The sequence below is a fragment of the Vipera berus genome (genome assembly GCF_964194415.1).
Source record: "Vipera berus genome assembly, chromosome: 10".
Lineage (NCBI taxonomy): Eukaryota > Metazoa > Chordata > Lepidosauria > Squamata > Viperidae > Vipera > Vipera berus.
Window position 1 is genome coordinate 1,770,762 of NC_138213.1, and position 24,526 is coordinate 1,795,287.

At 43.8% G+C, this 24,526-nt stretch overlaps 1 protein-coding gene across 3 annotated transcripts; it reads left to right on the forward strand.

Annotated features, from left to right (window-relative positions):
• The first annotated feature begins 60 nt into the window (after window positions 1–60).
• Window positions 61–24,167, forward strand: ZCCHC14 (zinc finger CCHC-type containing 14). 3 transcript variants are annotated; one of them, XM_081336134.1, is made up of 13 exons: window positions 61–1,155; window positions 4,426–4,552; window positions 11,230–11,303; window positions 13,927–13,998; window positions 14,241–14,350; window positions 15,810–15,904; window positions 16,017–16,071; window positions 16,610–16,895; window positions 17,450–17,541; window positions 18,278–18,402; window positions 18,644–18,784; window positions 18,869–20,296; window positions 21,205–24,167. In XM_081336134.1, the coding sequence occupies exons 1-13, from the start codon at window positions 580–582 to the stop codon at window positions 21,258–21,260; spliced, it is 3,237 nt and encodes a 1,078-aa protein (XP_081192260.1). In that variant the 5' UTR covers window positions 61–579; the 3' UTR covers window positions 21,261–24,167. The 3 variants fall into 3 exon arrangements, with proteins under 3 accessions (XP_081192260.1, XP_081192259.1, XP_081192258.1); XM_081336133.1 differs by having other exon boundaries at window positions 18,644–20,296; XM_081336132.1 differs by having other exon boundaries at window positions 18,869–24,167.
• Window positions 24,168–24,526: the final 359 nt, after the last annotated feature.

Here is a 24,526-nt window from a genome sequence, read left to right on the forward strand (position 1 = left end):
GCCCGAGAGGGGGAGAGGGGCGTGGGCGAGGCGAGGAAGATCCGGCCTCCCGCTCCTCTCTGGCCGGCCGCGCCTCCTCACCCTCTGCGCCGGATCGGATCCCTCCGCCCGCGGAATCCCTCCCACGTATAACGGCAGCGGGGGAAAAGCACCGCCCGGCAGCGTCGCCTCCTGTCGCGGGATTATTTGTCGCGCGCCGGCCGGGCGGGCGGGCAGCGGAGGCGGCGCATCCCCGGAGAGCCAAGGCGAGCAGGCGGGCGCGGCGAGGGTGTGGCGCTGCTGCCGCCTCGCCTTCTTTCCCTCGGCGGGAAGGGATGGAGGCAGCCCCCGGGCCGAGGCGGCGGCGGGAAGGAGGAGTCGCCGCCCCCTGAGGAGAGCCGCCAAGCGCGCCGGGGAGGCCCGAGGAGGCTTCAGACGGGCCCAGCCCCCCCCCCGCTCGCTCGCTCGCTCCCTCAGGGGCTGCTGAGGCCCCGCCCCTCGGGCCCTGCCCGGGCGACCCCGCGGCTCTCCCCCCCCCCGGCCGGGCTGGGCGCTCGCGGGCGGGGCGGCTGGCGGGCCTGCTGGCCGGCGCGGGGCAGCATGGTGGAGAAGCGCTGCCCGCGGCTGCAGCGCGAGAGCGTCTACCGCTGGTTCTCGGAGCTGCCGTCCCCGCAGCGGGTGGAGTTCCTGTGCGGCCTGCTGGACCTCTGCATCCCGCTGGAGCTGCGCTTCCTGGGCGCCTGCCTGGAGGACCTGGCGCGCAAGGACTACCACTCGCTGCGCGACTCGGAGATCAAGGCCAACAACGCGGCCGACCTGGGCGGCCTGACCAACCTGACGGACGAGGTGGTGCGCAGCAAGCTGCTGGTCTCGCTGGCGCTGCTGGGCTCGTCGCACCGCGAGGCGGCCGGCGTGCTCTTCCGCACCCTCACGCACCTCGACTCGGTCATCCACAACTACGGGCTGCAGCTCAACGAGGGCCGCACCGGCGATGAGTTCCTGCTCCTCTTCACCATGGCCTCCAACCACCCGGCCTTCAGCTTCCACCAGAAGCAGGTGCTGAGGCAGGAGCTCACCAAGATCCAGAGCCTCCTGGCCTGCACCCCCAAGGGACCCCCTGCCGGCGCCCCCGCCGGGGTGGCCGGCTCGGGGGCCGCCTGCCCTGGGTGCCACAAGGTGGGTGCCCGGCTTGGGAAGGGACGAGGGGGCGGGAGGGGATGCAGGCCGCGGTGGTTAAGGGGGCTGGGAGGGCAGCTGTTCGGGGTTCTCTCTGTCCCCTCTTTTGGGTCTCTAACAGTCTTCACCACCGCTGCCTCTTCCCACTTCCTTTCCCTTTGGAAAGGGGTGTCTTTCAGTCGAGAGTTGCATCTCCAATCTTTGGCAAAAGATACAGATGTCCCTAAGCTATGTAGCTGTCCAGCCTGTCGGGCCTAGGGATTGTAATACAAATGTTGGCCCCAGGAGCTAAATTGGTTTTTTTTTTCCTCCGGTTAATACAGCTAGTAGGGGAAGAGGCTTTTGTTTATTTTATAAAAAGCAGCCTGGTTTTGTGAAACAGTTTTAGTAACCAGGAATTGAGACTGGACAGATGTTTTGGCCATCATCAGTGACAATTGTTTAAAACTATTTCCCAACTTGTGGTAATCCATTGGAAGTATGCAACGTGGACCTGCTAAAGTTAATTTCCTTCAGTGGTGTGTGTATTTTAAATGATGTCCTCAATGTGAAACTTTTAGTGTCTTTTTTATTTTAAATGTTTTGGCTCTTATTAGAGTTTGCTGCTTCGTAATCACTGGGATCAGTAAGCAGTGATGAATGCTTTTAAATTTGCCGATGCAGAGATATAATTCAAGAAGGAAGGAACTTGTACAGTTGTTTAATTCCTCAGAAGTGGCTTGAGGCAAGCATGTTGCTCTTCTCATTGTGGTCTCCTGAAATTCAATATAAGCCCTGTAAATGCTGTTAAGATTATACCGCATTTGGACTATACGAATTTGAACCCACTCTTCACAATCTTGCTTCCATACAGGTGTGGATTCCCCCTCCCCCCCAGGCAGTTCAAATTGAGGATATAAGAAAAACAGAGTTGGAAGGAACCTTTGAGGTCATCTAGTCCAACCCCCTGCTCAGGCAGGAAACCTATATCATTTCAAACAAATGGTTTCCAATCTCTTCTTAAAAACCTCCAGTGTTGGAATAAAGAACAGTGCACCTGGATCATGATTAAATTGGGGAACGCTGATCTAGTCTACGTTATGTATTTCATCAAACAGAACCCAGTGTGAGGACATTTTTGTTACAATCCTGTGTTCCAAAGAATAAACTCAGTTGGTTTAATTCTCAAAACTTAATACCATGGGCAATTTTTCATTTCTCAAACAAAAACACAGGATTAAGTATTAATTTATATAAGCAACTGAATCAGCTAACAATACTTCAAATACCGTTAGATATAAATTCTTGATTGAATACTTGTTTAATGTCATTTGTAAGCATCTGCATCTAGCTTCATGTGTTTCTATAACAATCTAACTATGGGGATTAACAAAGTAAGTCTAATTTATACTTCACGCTTTGCCAAATTCAAGCTTTTGAATCAGAGCTGGGACTTGCAGGAGCAGCCAGAAAATACACTGAGATAAAAAGTGCTGTGTATCCCTGTAGGTATTGTGTAAAACAAAATCTAATGTATTCACACACCAATTAAGTCCTGTTTGGATAAAAGCATTCAATGGGATTTTGTGCTACATTTTTTTTAATATCAGTATTCATTTCTGGTTTTAAAGATCTTTATGAGAGTCATTCTGAATTATAATAATCTAAAAAGATGGCATTAATTTTCCAAGTTGTGTTAACTTAAAGACACACAGAGATCAACTACTTGTTAGTGTTTGCTATGGAACAAATTTAACGTTTGCTCTTATACTCATTGTTGAGCTGAATTTAACAGTTTGTGAAAGTATTTCTGATACGGTGAATCAGATCAAGTTTGGGATTTTAGGCAAAAGCAGGCTGAGTTGATACATTTGATAAGTGTTCTTCTCCCTCACTAATTCATGGTAGGTTTTTCGCTTTTGTCTCTAGCTTCCTAGAGTGTTATATCATGGGTACCAGTTACAATGTTAAAGTCCACACAACTTTAAAGTTGCCAAGTTGGAGAAACATTGTCATAACTAATTTCATTAGTTTGTAAAAACAGGGTCTACATCTAAGTAGGTTTATTTACAATTCCACAGAGAGGCATTAGTGTTATATGGAATTGAAATAAAATGTTTGCGGGGTGCATTATTATGCATAATCCTTGATATGATACATTTTTTGTGCCCAGCACAACTATTCTTACTGCAAATAACCTTGTAGCATGTTACATTGGCAGCAAATCTCATACTCGCCTTCTTTTACTTAATGTTAAAAAACCTTTTGAATTCCTGCTATCTACCGGATTATAAATTCCAGTTTCTGCATGGTTAATGGGCACGTGCATCATTTAGAATAAAAATTGTTTTCACTTTCACTTACTTAGCCAAGTATATTTTGTAGAAAGATAAAAACTTGTATGGTATTAAAAAACAATATGTTTAGAGTGGCAATAAGGTCAGGTATGTATTGGAAATAAACGGTTTGCTCTGGGCATTATAGTGTAGCAATGGTGAATGGCCAGATGCAGCTGTGTGCATGTGTCCCTCGGCTCAGGAATGGGAGAAAACAATGTGCTGGATACTGTATGGAAGGTGTTTGATCTTGGCCAGGAGGAGCTGGCAAAACGGCTTAGATGGTGAACCGTAACAATTTTCAAGCAGATTAGGTCACCTAGGATCCGACTATCATGGTCTGGCTGACCCCTTTTGCCTGTGGTCTGTTTTTTAAAAAAACAACCCACCTTGTAAAAGCATTTGGAATATATTGAGTTACAGAAATTGTGTCCTGCTATAAAGAACACTTGTTGCATTTCCTGCTGAGAAAATTCACACGGTGAATCTGAGGCTATTGACTCAGCAGAAGCCATTCTTAGATAACTGCGGTTAAGTAGAATAATAGTTGGTATCTTAAGTGCGGCACTTGAAAGTACTTGGTGCTTTTTTGGTCCATGTGTTTGCTAAAAGTCAGTCGCTGTAATTATTTAACTAGTAAAGACTGAGATTAGGACAAGATTTATTAAGTCTTTTCAAACAAAATGAAATGTGGCCTTACCTCAGAAGCGTGTCTGAGACACAAAGCAAATTGTTTTGCCTTGAGAATTACTTTTAATAGAAAGCAAATTAATGTAGGTATAACAGAAATATGAGCATTAACATTCTGTAATTAGATTCGGGGGCCTGAAGATGCCTTCTAAATGATAGTAAGTTGAAAATAACGTTGCTTTAGAAATAACGACTTTTAAGAATATTTTTAGCTCGCGTAAGCCAAATTGACTGGTTGGTTTCTTGTACTTTTTCTCTTACCTAGGTCACTCCAAGATCTGACACCCCCATAAACCATGTGGTGGGTAACAGCTTAGAGAATGCACTCCACACATCAGCACATTCCATTGAGGAGTCATTGCCTAAAAGGCCTTCAGGGAAGCACTCCAAAGGTACATCCCAACGTTTTGCCCAATATTCCTATTTGCGTGTGTGGGAACATAGTCTGACTGCTTAAACATTGCTTATAAATTGATAAAGGAAACCCCTGTTTTTAATACTGCAAAACAATGATAGGTTACTCTTAAGACTAAGGAACAGTTTGTTCTGTATCAGTTATGGTAGCCTTTGAACAGGAAGATTCTGTTTAATGGATGGGAGTAATTTATTACCCTCGAGTTTCACTCATTTCCCCATTTGCCTTCAGAAAATAATTCTCATGACCATGGAAGAATCTGTGTTCTTTGAGTAGCCTTGCTGCCAAGCTGAACTACCTGCTATAGTTATACCACTCCACAAGAAAGTACTTGAACGGCAACAGATTAGTCGCTGTAATTCATGCAATGCGTAGCCCCATTATGTTGAAGATCTTGCTTCTAGGATGGTACATAGAATCTAACTCAGTATTTGATAAAGTATGGACATTCCAACTCTTACATTATTTAGTTTCCCTGAAAACAATGCCCCTTAAATGAAAAGATCACCATTATTTATCCTTGGCTCTTGTACAAACAAGCAGGATAGAAAGTCATATTTCATTCTCTGTGCAGCATGCCTCTTTAGAACTTTACCAGATGTCTTGACCACAGCATATTTTCCAAAAGCATAGTGTGGGATAAAATACATTAAACCAGATGTTGAAATGAACTCTGCACTCCATAAGCTCTTACAATAGTTTAATGAAATGGCAAATCTGTATGGAAGCATCATTATGACTATCTCATTGTGTAAAGCTCAAATGACATTTCCAATGTGTAGCTGTGTTCTCATCAGGGTGATAAAGAAACCTGAGATTTTATTTAAGGCAACCTATATTATTTTCTGTCTGATAAAATATTTCACCAGTGTTAACGCTGTGTAGAGAAGCCTCATCTATTTTCCCCATTAGCATTTATTCTAAAATATTGAAAACAAAAGTTACTGGATTTTCTAAGAATAACATACAAGCAGTAATTTCCAAAACAGGAGAAATTAGAACTTACTTATGGTGGGAAAAGGACATTTGTTTCTGCTTTGGAAGGACTGAGATTACTTTAAGGTTATGTCCATTTTCCAATGAAGACGCAGGTAGTCTCCGACTTACAACCACAATTGAGGCCCAAATTTTTGTTGCTAAGCAAAACCCTTGTTAAGTGAATTTTACCTCATGTTACAACATTTCTTGCAACCGTTGTTAAGTGAATCACTGCAGTTAAGTTAGTAATATGGTTGTTAAGTGAATCTGGCTTCCCCATTGACTTGGCTTGTCAGGAGGTTGCAAAATACGGTCACACGACCCTGGGATACTGCAACCGTCATAAATATGAGTCAGTTGCCAAGTATCTGAATTTCGATCTCGTGATTGTGGGGATGCTACCCAACGGTCATGTGAAAAATAGTCATAAATCACTTTTTGCACTGTTGCTGTAACTTCAAACAGCCACTAAATGAACTGCTATAGGCCGAGGACTACCTGAGCACGCATTTAAACTTAAAGGAGATCCAAAGTCGTTTTATTTAGTGTGCCTCTATAAGAAAGTGCAGTACAGCGTGAGAAGCGGTTCTTGGGTTTATAGATTCCCAAGACTGCATTCGGATGTCGTGCCAAGCTGTGGTTGATTTGATTGCAACTCAGTGAACAAAGGATAATCATAGTCCTGCAGTGTTAAAGGGAAAGGTGTCCGACTGTAGGGCATGGTGCTCATCTCCATTTGCTGGCTGAGGGAGCTGTGTTGCTCGAAGACATTTTCTACGGTCATGTGGCCAGCAGCATGAATATACTCTGAAACAGCATTTTGTTTTTTTCTAAAGAAAAAAGAAAAGGAAGACGAAAAACAGAGAAGACGGAGCTGTTTTTCTCCACTACTGCTTGTGTTACACCTCTTAGAAAAGACCATTGATTTATTGCATTACCTCATTGCATTGAGCATATCCATTTCATTAGCGTATCATGCTTATGCTATTTTTAACAATAAGTAGAAGGGACGGTGCTGATGAAATTACATTATTTTGATACCCAGCTGAAAGGAAAGTGGTATGGTCACAAAGACTGCTTGTAAGAATCCCGCTATGACTCTATTGAACTATTTACGATTTTCAGGTTGTGATTGGATAAAGCTACCAATTGAATAATTTCTTCTTGCAAGCCATTTATTAGGAGTAGTTGTGTGATATTTTGATGCGGGTGAGTTCCACAAAATACATATCATCTGTGGAAGGATACCACCAGGCCAAGCCACTGTGTTCATTTTGCTTATGACCATGACTGCCTTTTCAAGTTATTGGAGGAGGTGCTACCAGTCGCATCCAGCGGCTTTCTCAAAGTAAAGCATCAGTGCGTGATGGGGGATGTGAATTATCCTGAGACATGGAAGCAGTCATGGAAGGAGATGGTGGCTCATTATTTCAGGCCATTGTTTGCCCACAAACAGAAATACGGACTTTGTTGCAATTACCCCAAAGAAATATTGGTTGTTTAGTTCTGCTTTTACTTATCAAAGCTCTTTTGAGTATAAATTCTGCATATGACTGCATATGACTGGTAGTTGGGAAGTGAGGGGGTTTGTTGCTATTAAGATTCAAATTAATGTGTACAGTGTAGAATTGTCTAAAAGAGGAATATTCAGGGAGAAAAAAATAGTTTTCAGCAGTAGGTTAAATACTTAGCAGAAGTGATTTAGGAGTTGAAATCCTTCATAAAGAAATCCGTGTTCATTTGAAATGCATGAAATCCCTATCTTTTCACAGTTTTGATATTGTGGCACCTACAGATTTTGTTTCTGAATTTTGAAAAGATTACCACTTGAGGCACCGTCCTTTTTTGTGCATAATATTGTGTCGGCCTGTCATCTGATCTCCCGCATCTTCTTTAAGGCTTACCTGTCAATCTTCATTGACTGTCACAGACCAAAGTAACAACACAGTAATGCCAAAATAAAGAGTTAGTGTGCGTTACAATTGTGAGCTGTTCAGAGACAGACGTTTGATGCTTGGGTGAAATAAGAGAAAATGACAGGTAACAAAGATGTTAAGTAGCCAGTCCTTAACCTACCCTAGACCACAAGGAAGTTGCTCTTGACTGCTGGTGTTATTATTCTGCAAGCTCTTGTGACATTGTCAGGAATAATAGGGCTCGAAGCCAAGCTTGGGCAATGGAGTTGGCTTGCCAGTATAGAAGAGGGGTGAGGTAGGGTCCTGCAGCTCCTGGATGGAGACACCTTAGTCAGCTCAGGGCACACTCAGCTTCCTCCTCCTCTGCTTCAGCTGACTGAGGAGTTTAGTTGCTTCTGAAAGTTGTGCAGGTGCAAGCTGCCCACTCCCACGCTCCTTTGAAGGGGGTAAAAATATTCATCTCTGCAGAATTCACAGTAAACTCTCATTGGAGCTTACTGGGATCCGGTATTTGGAAACGTGGTGATTCAGTACTTTGATTTGGTGCAAGTAATCTGCAGAAGGTTGCCCAGTCACTTGCTCTTCCAGCTATTACAATTGTTGCCAAGCTTTTTGGGGTTTTGTGTGTGTGTTAATGCTTCTGTTTCTTTCTGTTATTGTGTGTGGGATGTGTGTATGTTTCTGTAATTATACTACAATATTGAGGTCATCTAGGGCAGGAGTGTCAACCTTGGCAACTTTAAGAGTTGTGGACTTCAACTTCCAGAATTGGCTGAGGAATTCTGGAAGTTGAAGTTCACAGGTTGTAATGTTGCCAGGGATGGACCCCTCTGCTCTAGGGCCTTTCTAATCCATATGTATTCATTGTGAAACCAATACATACAGTAAATGACTGCCTAACCCTTTGATGTTTGCCCTAAGTGTGACCCCATAGAATGGAATTCTATTGTGGTGTAGATACCGTAGCTAGCTCAAACTAACTTGATAGGTTATGTCAAGCATTATTACAGAAATTCAAGCATATTGAGACTAGGGCCATCCTAAGAATATTATTTGATTTAGTGATTACTTTTTTAAAAGACACAGAACAGTACCTATTATTGTTTATGTAGTTCATGTGGAGCAGCGGTCCCGAACCTCCAGTCTGTGGACCGGTACCGGGCCACGTATGCCAGCAACTGGTCCGCACAAACAAGCAAAGGCCCATCTGTGTGATGCAGGCAGCAGAGAAAACCACGCACCCTCCGGTCTGCGGAAAAACCTCTCTCCCCAGAACCGGTCCCTGGTGCCTAAAGGTTGGGGGCCTCTGATGTACAGGATTTAAACTTGCAGATTATATCCCCTTTAGGCCTAGTTTAAAATGAAGTGTATATACGCTCATTTTTTTTCCTTGAAGATTGAAAGACATATGCTACTCGTAGTTCCAGGTGGATGGGATATTTTTTGTTGAAAAATATTTGTGGTTTTTGATGTATCTATATACATGAAACAGTATAAGCAGTTATCTAGAGAACATGTTTAAGAATGTCGTGTTTTTAACGGAGAGTATAATAAATTGAAGTCCGGCTATTTGTGCAAAAATAATGTTCATCTGTTTTAGTTTCCTGTCCCAGAGATTACTCATGTTTTTAAAATAGCAGTTATATGTTTTTCTCATAATTCCCAATATACTTAATGGGCATTGTGGTTATCTTAAGATGCTGACTTCACTACTTGTCTAGTCACTGAATTCATATTTGTTTTGATTTTAACTTTTTTTTTAATATTGAAAGGAAACCAAGGATAATAAAAGAAACCCAAGATCTTTTAATCTTGAACCTGCTTTTGGAAATACATGAAAAAGTTATTCACGGTCTGAAAATAAAAAAGAAATGAATTTGCAGAATCAGACAGGAAATTAAGTCTATTAATACTGTAAATTGGAACTGAACGTTCCATATGTTGTCCACATGAGTGGGATTTAATGGGTTTCTAATGTGTGTTTCATATCTGTGGTTGCATTTGTAGCAGAAAGGTAGTAACTGGATATGTTAGCATTACCATCCTTGTGTAGGTCTCTCTGGCATCTTCCTGGTGTAAGACCAGAGAGAAAGAAGAAAGAAATGCAGCTGCTAAATTTCTGTTTCTCACAATTTATGGTGGGATCCATATAAAGACTAGGTATAAAACAAGTTTAAATATTAAGAGAATACTATCCTATTTTCCTATTATAATCTATAGTCTTTCTGTGCTCTTGTGTCTAAGTGCTAATAAAACCATGTGACTCTTTCAGAGCTAGCTAGTGCAAAGTTAGTAATATGGATATACTTCTCTTTTCCTCAAGCAGTTATTTTAAGGTATCAGTCAATCAAACAATTCTGCATTCTTTTAAAACTATTCAGTTTTTTCTTGGTATTAGCGTGCCTGTGATGGGGTTATCTAAATAACAATTGAGCATTTGCTTACTGGTGGCATGATCTGTTTTCCTATTAGTTCAATTTCTGATAAAGGTTTAGGTGGAAACTACATCCTATGAATTAAAAGATGAAAAATAACATTAAGAGCATTTAATTATGACACAAATGTAAGCATTAATCCAATTGATTAATCCAGATGCTTCAACTGGATTCAGTTCATATGACTTTCCTGCAGAAAGATAGAATAAACAGGAACTTTAAACATTTAAAAACTGTTAATTTACCACATAGGGAGAAAATGTGTTTTGAGACGAGAAAGAACATAACAGGAATGTTAGTTAAGAAAAGTGCTTTTAAACAGTGTTAGCTTTTCCAAGAGAGATTAATATTCAGATTACACACATGGGTATTTTTAAACATGTCCTTTTTATCTTCTGGCATGTTATCCAGAAGATGTTAAAAAATTTTACTCTAGGAGATAATCGGTCAACTCTTTTTTCAAAGATGAGCATTTTATGTATGTTAAAAACCTTTAAGACACTGACTTCGTCATGCGTTTGTTGCTTGCCTAAAAATTTTTTTAGCCCATCAGATCAGGCAAAAGGCATGCCGCAGGTCCCATCTGTTAAGGAATTAAGTTGGCAGGCCCAAGGAGGTCTGCCTTCTCTGCCATGGCACCCGCCTTATGGAACATTCTCCATCCCACCCCAAGTGAGGTCAGTTCCATCTCATTTTCCTGAACTCCCTCCAGACCCGGCTTTATTATCAGGGCTGGGGGCAGCAGGGGACCTGTGAGATCTTAGCTCCCTTGCTAATCTGGTCTGCTGGTTGGGTCTTTTCCCCCAAAGCAGCAGAAAAGGAGGGCAGGCAGTATAATTAACAAATGCATTGTTTCATGTTCTGTATGATATAAGGAGCCATCTTGGTTTTTGAAGCTAGAACTTGCCATTCAGATTCAAACGTTTGGTGAGCCTGTCACAAAAGTGCTTTTTCCAAAAGGTACATGGACTGTCTTGTTTTTTTTTCTGTGAAAACGTTTTGCTTCTCATCCAAGAAGCTTTTTTCCTTTTCAAAAGAAAAAAAAAGCAAGTCCAGTTGTCTTTTGGAAAAAGTTCCTTTGGGACAATCATGACCCGGATGATGGAGAATCTCCATGGACACCTTGGTTCCATGACATTGGCTTGCTTGTACTTCATTCCTGTGTGGCATCAACAAAAAGCATCCAGGCATCTTGGATGGAATTTGCTGTCCAGATGTGGACCAGTAGAAGTAATTGCTGATGACTACAGCCTTCTCTGCTTATGAAACAAAGAAAGTAGGCCTGTGGCTCTTCCATAGGTAACATGCATTTCTTTTTTTAACAGTGAGCGTTGAAAAGGTGGAATTAAAGGGATTATCACACAAGAAGAATGATAGGATTGTTGAATATTCTTTTGAGGTGAGTATCAAAGATTACAAGGAAATACAAGAGAGATGAAGGGAACAAGATGTGGAGCATTCAGAATGCTGTTTTAAGGCCTTTGGGGATGCTTTCTTTAAAATAATAGTTTGCCCTCAATACATATTATATTCAATTTTAAATTACCTCTGATTCCAAAATTATGTGTCTTGGACATTTACCAGCATTTTGTGTTGTAGGAAATAGTCGGCTTATAATTATTAGTTTATAATTGCATACATACAAGAGGAAAGTTAACGTGCAGCTCTTACCCCATAAGTGGTGATAAAGTAACCATGATAAAGCAGTGATACAGTCATTGTGCCCTCCTATTAAATAATATCTATTAAAGTTGTTGGGTATATATCTCGTGCCTTGAGGTTAATCGTACCAAAGGTAGTGAGAAGAAAAAATGGAAGTTTTGAATATCTAAATCTAAAAATAGTGCAATATCATAATTCAGCTCCATTCACAGGATAAGGAAAGTACCATAATTCCTATGATTTTATTTTGATCTGTTTAGACTATAAACTCCATCCCCTGAGAATCTAGCCTGAGGACATGTCATGTGCCAACTGCCCTCTCTAGTCTAAAAATAAGGAAAGGTGTACAATCTGAACTTTAACTCAGTCTATAGAAATGGGTTTCCGTGAAAAAGCTGCTCCTGTTCTTGTTCGCTTTGCCCCTGAGAGCAGGCTGTAAGTCCTCCGCTGGCAGACTTGCAGGAGGAAACCTATGCAGAACTTCCTGACTTCAGAAGCTCACGTAAATAACATGAATATTAGGAAAGCCGACAGCAAACCGAGGGGCCAGCAAGGAGGTCAGTGTTTCAGCATGCCATTCCTGGAGACGTTATCCTAACCGTGGACTTCTGATCGGATTTTGGTGGCACTTTTCTTCTTTGCAAATATGTGGAAGAAAAGCAATCAAAAAGTCTTGTAAATGAACGCATCCAGGAACGCTGTTCTTCCCCTCGCAGGCTTCCTCTGTGTGTGTGTGTGTGTGTGAGAGAGAGAGAGAGCCAAGGGAAGCAAAAGAAATCAACAAAGCCCCAGGAAGAATAGACGCTGCCTGCCCATTTCTGTTTCTTAGTTTAAGTTAAGCAAGGGCTGGAAAAAGGAAATTCCTGAATTGCGTAATGTATTTTGAAACTCTTTCCTCCCATCAGTGCTTTTGGCAGTATCCTCGAGGCTGGAAAAACGGATTTGGTGGTTAATACCGTGTGGAAACTTCCTGCTCATCGCATCCCTGCTTGTTTTTAAAAAGGATAGTGGCAGCATTTCCCCACCTGTCCCCAAAGCCTCTAGAATACGTGCAAAACACACACTGGGTTCGTCTGTGTCTTGTATTATAAGTACATGTTAGTTCAGCTAATCGCTCGGCTTCTGTGGACTTTCACGAGATGTTCTCAGATAGCTGGTTGAACCTGCAGGGAGAAAAGGATGCAGATTTAGTGGGATTTGATCCATCCTCTCTTACAAACCCTCCTAGCTCAGGAGTTTGGGTCATCTCCTGATAGGAGTCTGGACCAGATGCCCTTCCCCGAGGTTTGGAAAGGACAATTGCAATATAAGTCCTCAACATTCACAATTCCGGGAGCAGAATTTCCATTGCTAAGCAAGGTGGTTATTTTTAGTGAGTCGTGCCTGATTTTATGACCTTTTTTGCCATGGTTGTTAAGCAAATCACTGCGGTTGTTAAGTGAATCACACGGTCATGACACATATCTGGTTTCTCCTGTCGACTTTGCTTACTGGAAGATGGCTGGGAAGGTTACAGATTGCAATCACGTTGAGCCCAGGATGTGGTGCTGCCATAAACACTTACCAAGTGCCTAAATATTGATCATGTGACCCTGGGGATGCTGCAGCAGCTGTAAGCGGGGACTGGCTGTACCTCCCATTTTTCGGAGCCGTTATAACCTTGAACCGGCGCTAAACTAATAGTTGTAAGTCGAGGAATACCAATATTGCCTGTCTTACCAATACGAGACCAAACATACTTCTAAAGCACACTTTGTTTATTTGAAGAATAGTTCTGTCATTCTGATCTTGGATCAGGTGTAAATATATACAAGAGAGCAACAAAGGGACAATATCTTGCCCACAGTCTTTTGATTACAGTACTATACAAATTGATGAAGAAAACAAGGATATTATCATTAAAAGTTGCTGGCAGGCTAATTTTTACCTGGCTCAGGTAAGAGCCCTGGCCACTGCAAGGTTTTTAGAATGGATATTCCACATGGAATGTATTTTGTGCAGAAAAGCAGCTGCAGATTAATAAACCCAAGCCGGGTTTGCTTCACGCGGTGTTGGGATAAAGCATCACGCCAGTGGAATTGTTTAAGTCAGGGGTCTTCAACCTTGGCAACCTTTAAGACTTGTGGATTTCCACTCCCAGAATCCCTCAGCCAGTCAGAATTCTAGGAGTGGAAGTCCACAAGTCTTAAAGGTTGCCAAGGTTGAGGAGCCCTGGTTTAAGTCCACTTTGGGAGAAACATGGACCGTTAACCTTCAGAAACGCCGGCAGAATTGCCCCACGGTGCATGGCCCAGCCCCATCCGTCCATTCTGAGAACGGTTAAGGTGACCAAGGGTTTTTTGTTGTTGTTGTTTCCTTAGGTCTTGTGGTCTGATTCCTCAGTGACGGTGGTAACAAAGTCTTCTGCCGAAGTGACTGATTTCATTTCAAAGGTAAAATGGTTTTGTACGATTGGTGTTTTTAAGGTACATTTGGAAGCACGTATATATAGTGTATCTTGCACAGCTTTTTTTTTTTAAAAAAAACCACACAGTAAGATTACTTTTTGCATGCTAAATGTCAGTTTCATACTGAATATTTTAAGTAATCAATTCATGTGCTACTCGATTCTGAGTAGCAGCTGACAGCAATAAAGTAAAATGCCAATAATCAAAACCAACATTTTCTTTCTTAGTTAGGTCAGTTGTGTCCAGAAGAAAATTTGGAGAAATTCATTCCTTTTCTAGCTGGTCCAGATTCATTTTACTTAGAAAGAAGCCATATGGACTTGGAATCAGACCTTAGGTATACTTTGAATTTGTTTCTGAAATTTATCTGCATGCGGGTGTGTGACTTTCAGTTATTATTTTATTGTTCGGTTAATGAATGTGTAACTAATTAATAAAGTAATAACTCTTATTTAATAACCACAGTTAGTTGCCATAGCTTCATCCCTTGCTTTGGTTGCAGTTACTTAGTATAATTTCTTAGCACAGATTATGAAACCCTGCTTAGATTCTCATATGGCCCATCTACCTTCTGCTTTCATTAGCAGTGCCTGGTTCTGTTATTCTGTACTGCAGAGTCCTCACACAAGTCTACTCAGTAGGAATTCATGCAGTCCCTTTGGGGGACCGGGGGTGTAGTGGGGAGTGGGGAGTTGGTTCCTTGGAAGTGCATAATTTCGGGCCCAGATCCATCTTTCTAATTAGCACTGCACAGGATCAGGTTTAATAGGTCTTCCCTTTGAGAGGCCTACCATTGTTTTAATTGCAGTTGCTTTGCTGAAATTACAAACATACATGCACTCTAGGGTTATTTGAGAAGTTTCCCAGATAAAGCAAGCTTTGAAGAAGGAATAAAAGTAAGAAAAACAGCTTGGAGGGACAACGTCAGATGGAAAGAGGGAAAAAAAAGTGGGTTATTTCAGGAAACAAGAAGGCTTTGAGATGATTGAAGCTGATAAGAGCCAGACAAGTGAGAATCACGGGATCGATCACTCTGAAGTGTTTTATTTATTTAATTAACCCACTGCAACATATGTGTGGCTCCCATCTAAAGAGGCCTCTGATTTTTTAGCAGTCTGAGAAGCTTGTACTAGATTTGGGAACGGACAGGAAGCTCTTTCAAAGAACTTAAAAAGAGGTATTGTGTAGGTAGAGTAATGAGAAAAATGAATAACTTTGGCAGAAAAAAATAAATCTTAAGGGCCAGCTGCATCTGGTAAGGCAAGTCTGCTTAAAAAAATAATAGGGCATCAGCGGAAAGCCAGAGTCAAAACTCTGGAAACTCCTGTTTGGTTGGTAGAAGCAATTAATTAAACTATGTGAGCAGAGTTGTTTGCTTATAAGAACTTTAATGTGCGAAAAGATTCTAATCTAGTCCTTGGTTTATGACCACAATCGGGAGTTGAACCTCTGTCCCTAAGTGATGCTGTTAAGCCAGTCATGGGTTGTTAAGAGATTCTGGCTTCACCTATCAACACTCGTAACAGTTCCAAGTGTGAGGATCAGCTATAGCTCATTTTTTTCAACACTGTTGTAATGGTCATTAAACAAATGGTCATAAGTCAATGTCTACCTGTAATTCTAAATTGATTGTCTCGGCAGATTTAACCCACACACAGGGAGGATCGTGGCTGTCTCATGACTTCAATACTTTATATATTTGTAATTTCCTAATGAGTTATTTTTGACAGCATTGCTGCCTTAGTTTTGTTTTGCCTGAAGCTAAGAAAACATTATACTCCACAATAATTTTGCAGGTATTTGGCATCATTACCATCCCATGTCTGGAAAAATGACCACGTCAAGAAATTTTTCAGCACTTCATGTCACTCCCCACAATTTCACAGTTCAAGTGAGTTTCAAGAGCAAGCGCCACCTCAACCTTCTCCCAAAATATATGTATATATAAAAAAAGATTTAGCCAGATAATAACTCTCTAAATACTGTGATGTCCTTGTTTTTAGGTACTGGCAATTCTTCCCATTACAAAGTGGGTACGACGCTGGGTGCTTCTGGAAGGTGAGATGAATTTAGGGAGCAGGTATAATGCAGAAAAACTGAAATGTAGTTCCACTTCCTGTGTAATTAGGGGAAATGGCTTTGGTTAATTCCCAGGCAGCCTTCTCGTTTTCGTGAATTCCACGCTTCGTATTCTTACGAGTTCCTCCTCTTGCTCACGTTACAAGGCTTGAGCAAGGCTCCCTCCCTGCCCTGCTGAGGCATTTTCATTTTTGCTGGCATTTGTTCCAGTTTTCAGCAAAAAAAAACCACCCACATCCCTTAGTGAGCAATGCATTCACTTAACAACCGCACCGTTCATGAGTCGCGACAGTCGTAAAGCGGGTGACGTGACCGAACCCGATTTTATGAACTTTTTTGCAATAAGAACATTGCAAAAAAGGTCATGAAATCGGTCACGTCACCTGCTTTACGACTGTCACGACTCATGGCAGTAATTGTGGGGGCTCGATTACAGTCATAACTCGAGGACTACCTGTGGTTCCCTTACTTCCTAGAGAATGATTCCTTCCTGTTTGGCTTTCCTGCTCTCTTACAGGCCCATCTGTGGGGTTGCAGGTGTCCAGGCCACACAGAACAGTCTTCAGCACCACCTGCCCCATCCGGCCACCACAGCCGTTGCCCTCTCCCACTGCTCTCATTCAGGCGGGGCCGGACCCACATTAGCATGTAGCCGCACCCAGATAGAAAACTCTTCCCCTGTTTTAATGACTCCGAGCTCAGAAAACCCACAGGCCCAGGAGCAAAAAGGAATTTTAGATTGGCTGCGAAAACTCCGGTTGCACAAGTACTATCCGGTTTTTAAACAGTTGACAATGGAGAAGGTAAGATGCAGGCCTCACCAGAAGAATACAGTGTTTTCTCTATTTCTATGTTTACCTTACCTTCCTTTCCTTTTCCCTTTTCCCTTTCCCCTTCCCTACCCTATTCAGTTTCACAATTCACAAATTGTATTTCTAGCGAACAGAATCTTTCAATAATCTGGGAAAGAGCTGCACCAGTGTAGGCTTTATTGAGGGGAATGCCACTTTTAAAATGGCTTTTGTAGTAGGTCTTTGCAGAGGTATGTTGTAAAGCTGCGACAATCTTATTCTGGTTTAAAAATGATACTGGGATGCCCTCTGGTGGAGGTGAATCATGTCACTTAAACCTAGAGCAGCTCTGATGTGCATCTTCTAGTAGATTTTTAATCTTGAGTATTTTGGGATATCTTTAGCTATACACTGAATTCGGTGCAAGGCTGCTTTTTATCATTTTAATATTATTCTCTCTCTTATTGGGATGTATCCCAGTTCATCATGCCTGCCTCAATATTCTTGATTTAACAAATGCTTTTATGTTTTAAAAAATGTGCTGATTATTTGCCTTTCTCCACAAGTTCTTGAGCCTCACCGAAGAAGATCTTAATAAGTTTGAAACACTCACCATGGGAGCAAAGAAGAAACTCAAGACCCAGCTGGAACTGGAGAAGTAAGTGTAAGCTTGCAAGCAGGTTTCCCCTCAGGGTGATTTGTAACTAATTCTAAAGAAACTTGGTTTTTAAGACACGATTCCCAGCAACTCAGAATTGTATTGTACGTTCTTAAAAAAGAACTGGGACAGATTTGATCCTAGATCAGGGGTCTGCAACCTTGACAACTTTAAGACTAGATGGAGGAGGTCATTCGATTTCTGTTCCTGTGGTCAGTATAGGTAGTCCTTAACTTACGAAGGCAGTGCTGTCACCAAGCAACACGCTGTAAAGCATTTGTGGATGGTGATGCTGGCAGTCCAGTTGCCATTGTCAAGTGAGAACATTATTTGACTGCAACTTTGGACTTCTGCCAGCTCCCCCTTGACTTAGCGGGAAGCCAGCAGGGAACCCTGGAAATCAGGGTCACAGGACTGCAGTGTCGTCATAGTGAGCCAATCACCGTGCAGCTGGGTTGAAGCCGTGTGATGGTGGGTTTAATGTACTTAAAATGTTCTAGAACTAGAACCTGGCAGAAGCACCTTTTGTTCAGGATCATCGGAACTTTGAGCCGCCTCTGAAGGATCTGTGCCTGTACTAGCTCTGAATGGTCTCAACGATCTCATAGAAAAACCACCTGTTAATCGGTGTTGGGAAAGGGATGACTCATGGAGGTATCTGAAAATTGCGGTCTGGCTAGAAGACATATGATGATGACAGTATTCAACTGTTTTCCCAACCTTTTTTTAACGGCAGAGAAAAGTCAGAGAAGCGGACCATGAACCCGGCCCCCTCCCCATCTGTGAGCTCTGGGGTGGCCAGAGTTCCTCCCACCACTCACATCAACCCCATGCAGAACATTCGTGGGAACCATGCCACAGGTAAAGGGGTCCCCGTGTCAGAGGAGTGGGCTTCCCCCATTAGTAGTGCCTGGAGCCTTTCCTCATCTGCCTCTTGAGGGACCAAGCTAAGACTGAGTGATCCCAAAAAGGGCTCTTGTCTTGTTTTGCCCTTCTGCTCAAATCTGTGACTTCCAAGGTTAGGTCTTCCTTTACAAAAGCAACTTGCTTAGTCGCAGCACTCGCCTTTTTCTGATCAGGATTTCTGCTTTCCTCCCTCAAGAACTGCACGTGGACGTGGATCAGACGGTCACCACCACCCCCCGCGAAGGCAGCTCCTCAGAGTCCTCCAGCTCCTCCTCCAGCCCCATGGGGATGCAGCCCCGGGAAGAAAGTTCGGACAGCGCCGAGGAGAATGAGAGGCGTAAGGGCATCCCCGTTCACTCTCTGGCAGCCCCTGTGCCTCCCTTCGGCTGGGGTGATGCAGCTGATCCTGTTTGCCTTGCAGGTGTGGAGATTCACCCGGAGCCCTCGGAGAAAGAGAAGCCGGTCATGATCCTGAATCACTTCGGCTCCAGCTCGGCCCGGCCCACCGCTCAGGTTTTGCCCGTGCAGAACGAAGCAGGGTCTAGTCCGTCCGCTCACCACCCCTTGCCAGGACAAATGATGGCCACTCCGATTCGAATATTGAACTCTATGCACAAATCCGAGCGCGGAAACGCAGACCTGAAGCTCCTTTCTTCGCCTATGCACTCGCTTTTACCTTTAGAGGAGAGGACAAAGTTCTCAGCTGGGCCCGCTCATAATAGTGTCAAGATGGAGAAGAGCTTTGGAAACACCCTGGCGGATCGGATCCCGACGTCTCTGCATCAGCCCCTCCAAGTCCTCTCGGCTGTCCCTGAAAACGGCTCCTCCACGCCCTCCATTCATTTCGGACCGCGATCCAAATTGGTCCATGCACCCATGCTGGACCGAGTGGCGAAACCATCCCAACCGCCGGGCATCCTGGTGGAAACCAGCACCACAGCCACCGTCACCTCGAGCACGGTCTTCCACATGGCCCGCCCCCCCATCAAGCTCCTGGTCTCCTCGTCCGTGCCCACCGATGCCACCCTGGCGGGGCAGCCGTCCTGCTCCAACAGTATGCAATTCAGCGTCTCCCCAGCAATAATCAGCCCTCGGACGGCTCTGTACACCGCCAACACCAAAGTGGCCTTTTCCGCCATGAGCGGCATGCCGGTGGCCCCCATGCCCAGCAGCACCTTCTGTGCGAACAGCAACCCCAGCGCGTCTTCCAGCAGCCACCTCGCCACCTCCTTCGCCAACATGGGCAGCCTGCCCAACTGCCCCCCTCCCAGCTCCAGCCCCACGCTCTCCTCGGCTGCAGAGAACAGCTTCTACGGCGGGGGCGGCTCCGCGGGGAACGTGCCCGTCCCTAACCAGAACAGCCACCACCACCATCACCACCACCAGCAGCAGCAGCAGCAGCCTGGCTGCATGGTCTGCAGTTCCTGCGGCTGCAGCGGGAACTGCGGCTCCAGTGGCATGACTGTGAGCTACACCAACTACTTCCAGCACCCCTTTTCAGGACCATCGATGTTTACGTTCCCCTTCCTGCCCTTCAGCCCTCTGTGCAGCAATGGCTACGTCAACACCCAGCAGTACAGCAGCAGCTCAGCCTTCCCCATGGTCCACTCTCCGTACAGCGGCGGCCCCACGCCGGACTCCCTCATGAGCGGACAGTCCGCCTTTGCAGTGCCCCCCATGCAAAGCTTCATGGCCGGCACTGCAGGGGTGTACCAGGCCCAGGGGATGGCGAACCACGGTGGGGGCTCGGGACACAAGAAGCCCGGGAACCTCTCCTGCTACAACTGTGGAGCCAGCGGCCACCGAGCTCAGGACTGCAAACAGCCCCCGATGGATTTCAATCGACAAGGTGAGGCAGGGCAGGGCTTGATGGAGGTGGTTAGCGCCCCCCCCCCCCAAAAAAGCAGTCAGGGCCTGCGGTTCTGGGCACCAGGAGAGACAACAAACCCTGTTGAAAATGCAAGTGTGAATTTGCCGTTTTTGGCCAGGTTTGACCCGGTCCCCGAATGGCCCTAGTAGAAGCACTGGTCTGTGGTTATGAAGGACATGGGCTGGGGAGCAGAAGGCCCGGGTGCAAGTCCCCCACCCTCTGCCCTGTCTACTTTAGAAGGTTATCGTGAGGACAAGAAGAAAGGCAGAATATAAAAAACGAATCGTTTTTCGAGTGTTCTGTAGTAGGAAAGAAGCTGAAGGGGTAAAGGCTTATCTTGGCATGAGGAGGCCGAGATGGGAAGGCAGCCAGGGTAGCCCCCCAGGGGTCTTGGCTTCCTTCAGAAAATGCTGCCCATAAGGTGAACCGCTGCAGGTGGTCCTTGACGTACGGCCAGTGGCCGCTTGAAGTTGCAGCGGCACTGAAAGACGTGACTCACACTCAGCGTAGCCTCCCCAGGGTCTTTGGATTGAAATTTGGAGGCTTGGCAACCAGCATGTATTTATGATTGAGGGGGTGTGTGTGGCTTCCCAGGGTCACGTGATCACCACTTGTGACCTTCCCCAGCCGGCTTCCGACCAGTGGGGGAAGCCGGATTCGCTTAATGAAGGCGTGCCTCACTTAACAACTGCAGGGATTCACTTAACTAATAGTTGTAAAACTGGGCACGACCTGCTTAACAGCTTCCTTGCTCCCAGTTGTGGTTGCAAGTCGAGGATTACCTGTGTTGTGTTCCTGGTTATCTGAGAATCTACGGATCTGAGTTGGGATTCCTACAATCCAGATTGTAAAACGTGCTAATTTAACATTCCTTCTTTTTCCTTCAGGTACATTTCGGTTAAAATACGCTCCCCCGGCTGAGAGTTTAGAGTCCACGGACTGACCTTAACTTCAGATGCAATATTTTGTGATGGCAACAAGGCCATGAAATAATTAGGAAACTTCAGATTGGAACATAGGGAGTCTATCTGTTGAGCTTAATTAATGTTATTTTTTTAATCCAAAGGTGCTCTACTTCAACCCTAGGAAGGAACTGAAACTTTGGGGGTCGTTGGGGGGGGGGGCTTTGAAGCCCTTTTTTTTCCTGAAATTGCCAAAACAATAACAGATGTTGGATCTCCCCGAAGATAGGCGAGACTGGCCAACTGTCTTTTCTGTTGTATGGAAACTGCTGCACTTTTGCCGAAGAATGTTGCCATAATTTCACCTTCCATGCTGAAAAATTAAACTCCTGGGCAGCTACGTTATAGTCTGGAGTTGGAGTGAGAGCTGAAGGCCAGTGGGGCAGCCGCTGCCATTCGCCTGCTGGACTCAACCTCAGAAGCTAGAGAAACATATCTCCTTTTTTTCCCCCTCTCAAAATAAATCAGGCACTACACTCTGGGATTTTAAAGGGTTGCACTACAGAAGAATGTATAATTCTGGTCTGACTATCTGCACCTCTAGCAAACTGAGCTCAGGGGAGGAAGAGGTGTTGGGATCAGGCACCAGCAGGCTACGTGGGTCTTCTCATAAAGGGAAAAAACCTCACCCTCTTTTTCTTCCCAAAGAACAGAGGTGAACGCTTCATTCTGGAAAGTTACACCACGTTGGTCAGCAATTACTCTTAACGTAAGACTAAGTTACCAGCAGTGGATTAAACTTAGTCTCCAAGGGTCTAGTGCCAGAGACTCGGTGGTGGTTTGTTTGTTTGATTGTTTTTAAAAATCCTCTTCTACAACTTAAGGAAGTGTTAACAGTTCAGCAGTTTCTGCCATAGGAAATGGTGTTCTGCATCTGTAATAAATTTTAAAATTCAGACTCTTCCAGGAATTTGTTGGGTTTAGAAGGCACAGCGTCAAATACAGTACAGTAGCATACCGTTTCATTACTTAGGAAGGTTTATAGTTTGCCTATTTCATTCGATATGAGCTATAAAAAATTTAGCTTTGGTAGCTATGTAGCAGCCAGTAGCGCTTATCCAAAGGGGTTGAAACAATGTGGATTTACCTGTCAAAGGGAGGCAACGGTTTTTAAAAATGTATTCTCCCTGCTGCACACCTTGCTTCATCATCTGGGCTGCCTCAGTTCATAAGTCATGTAGGACGGGATTGGCTGGCTCTCCCCATTTTTTAAATGGCTGTTTTGTAGTAGAAGAGAGCTCCCCTCTGAACCAGTAGGAGTGGCAGTGCCAATAATTTCACACTGCTTTCCGCAAAGCAGTGGCGAGTTCCATTCCTGAGCTGGTCTGTTGCCTTGGACACTGATATTCTGGCATGCCTGCATCTGACATCCGTTATTTCTATGCAATGGAGTATTCCGTTTCCATCTCCTCACTTAGGCTTCACCAAAACAGGGTTAGATGGGTGTGAGACAGATGTTGAACTTTATTCGCTCCAAACTCGGGTGTAATGTGGCTGCTGTTAAAATCAGTATGCCAAGATCATAATGTGTAAAATCCATTTGTAGTGCCCTGAATGATTGAGGCTGCTGCTATACCTGGCTACTGTTAGGAAAATCAAAAAACACTATTCAAAGTGGATGGGAACTCAGCAATTTACGTGGCCTTAATGATCTTGCCATGAGTAGAAGCATCCTGCCATGGTTATTACATCTTTCAGTTCATGTTTATTCTTAAAGCTGAAAATACTTTTTATTAGTCTGAAATATATGCTAAGAGCCAAATGTCCATAAAAAAAGGAATCCTACCATCCCACAAGCTTAGCAGAATAAAAATCTGATTGGTTTTCTTAATTGGGAAGCCTCTAGAAACTTGCCTGTTACCTCTGTGCAATTAAAAAAAGTGATTTTCTTTACCATGGGAAAAAAGCCACTCGGTCAGCCCTCCAACTTTCGAAGAGAACCGCTTTGATAATAGCAGAGAAAATGCAGCGGAATCCCCAGAAGAAAACCTGATCGGACTTTGTTTCGCTTCTGAGAGTAATAGGTTTGCCTTGTAGTTCTCCATTCACATTCTCCACTACTCAGAAGAGGTTGACAGTGTTTCACACAGGAAGAAATGTCCATGCAGGCCTCACACGGAAGAACAAACACTTTCTTAGAACATACTAACTGCGTGCCTCAGTTTGGTTGCAACTTTGCACTGAAGGACTTGAAGGAATGTGACTCAATTCATGTTAAAAAAACAAAACAGCACATGCAGGATTGCCCAAAATCCTGCCCTAGAGGGATGAAGCATTTCCTTGCTAAAAAATCAGACACACTGCATTGAAGGAAGATCATTTTCACTGACTGTACTGTAAGATACTTGCCAGGTATGGGAGTTAATTAACGAGAGCCTAATGGAGCACTACAAGACTAGCGTCCGATTAAGAGAGCAGCTTTCTAATTCTGTTAAAAACGATGCCTTCCATATTGTCCTGAAATAAACACACTTAAGACATGTAGAGGAAAAGCTCTCCCAGATGCACTTCATTTCAAGGCTGAAATGACCCTAAAATGATTAGATTCCTTGTGCTAGCCAAAGGTGCAGACAAGTAGACGTATCTGCACCCTCTTATTAACAGGCTCTTACCTGGAAGCAGAAATTAAAAGATGGCAGCAATTCAGAAAGCTACCACTACCCACATCTTCCTTTGGAATACTCTCCGTAAACCGAATTCTGTTAATAAACATTTATGTCCCCAAATGGCAGGTTAACGTGTGTTCCAGTTATAACTCTCCGTTTGGAGCAAAAGGGATGCCTTTTGCCCATTTCGAGCCATTTCTTTTGCTCCTAGTATTACAAAATGTGCACGAAACTTTATATAAATATCAAAAGTTTTGTAAATATTTAATATTTACCCAATATGATTTTGAACTGTAAATGTCAAGTATTCTGGTATTGGGATTTTTATGTTTTATTATACTTTGTTAAAGGTAAAATTGTACATTTTTAGAATGTTTTTATCTGAGTAAATTTAATGTACTGAAAAATAAATAAATAAAAGACCCCAGTGTCTTTCCAGTTATCCTTGTTGATGGTTTGAAGTTGCACAGAAGACATTACATTTTTACAGTGAGATCTCACAGTGACAATTTTGAAAGCAAACCCTGGATAGGTTAATTCCCAAACTACAAGCTGGCTGGCAGGCCGAGCGCTTGCAGCGGACTAAGATTCAGCCTGGTTTCTCTTCCTTGCTGGAAGTCAGCTCTCTACAACACCATCCT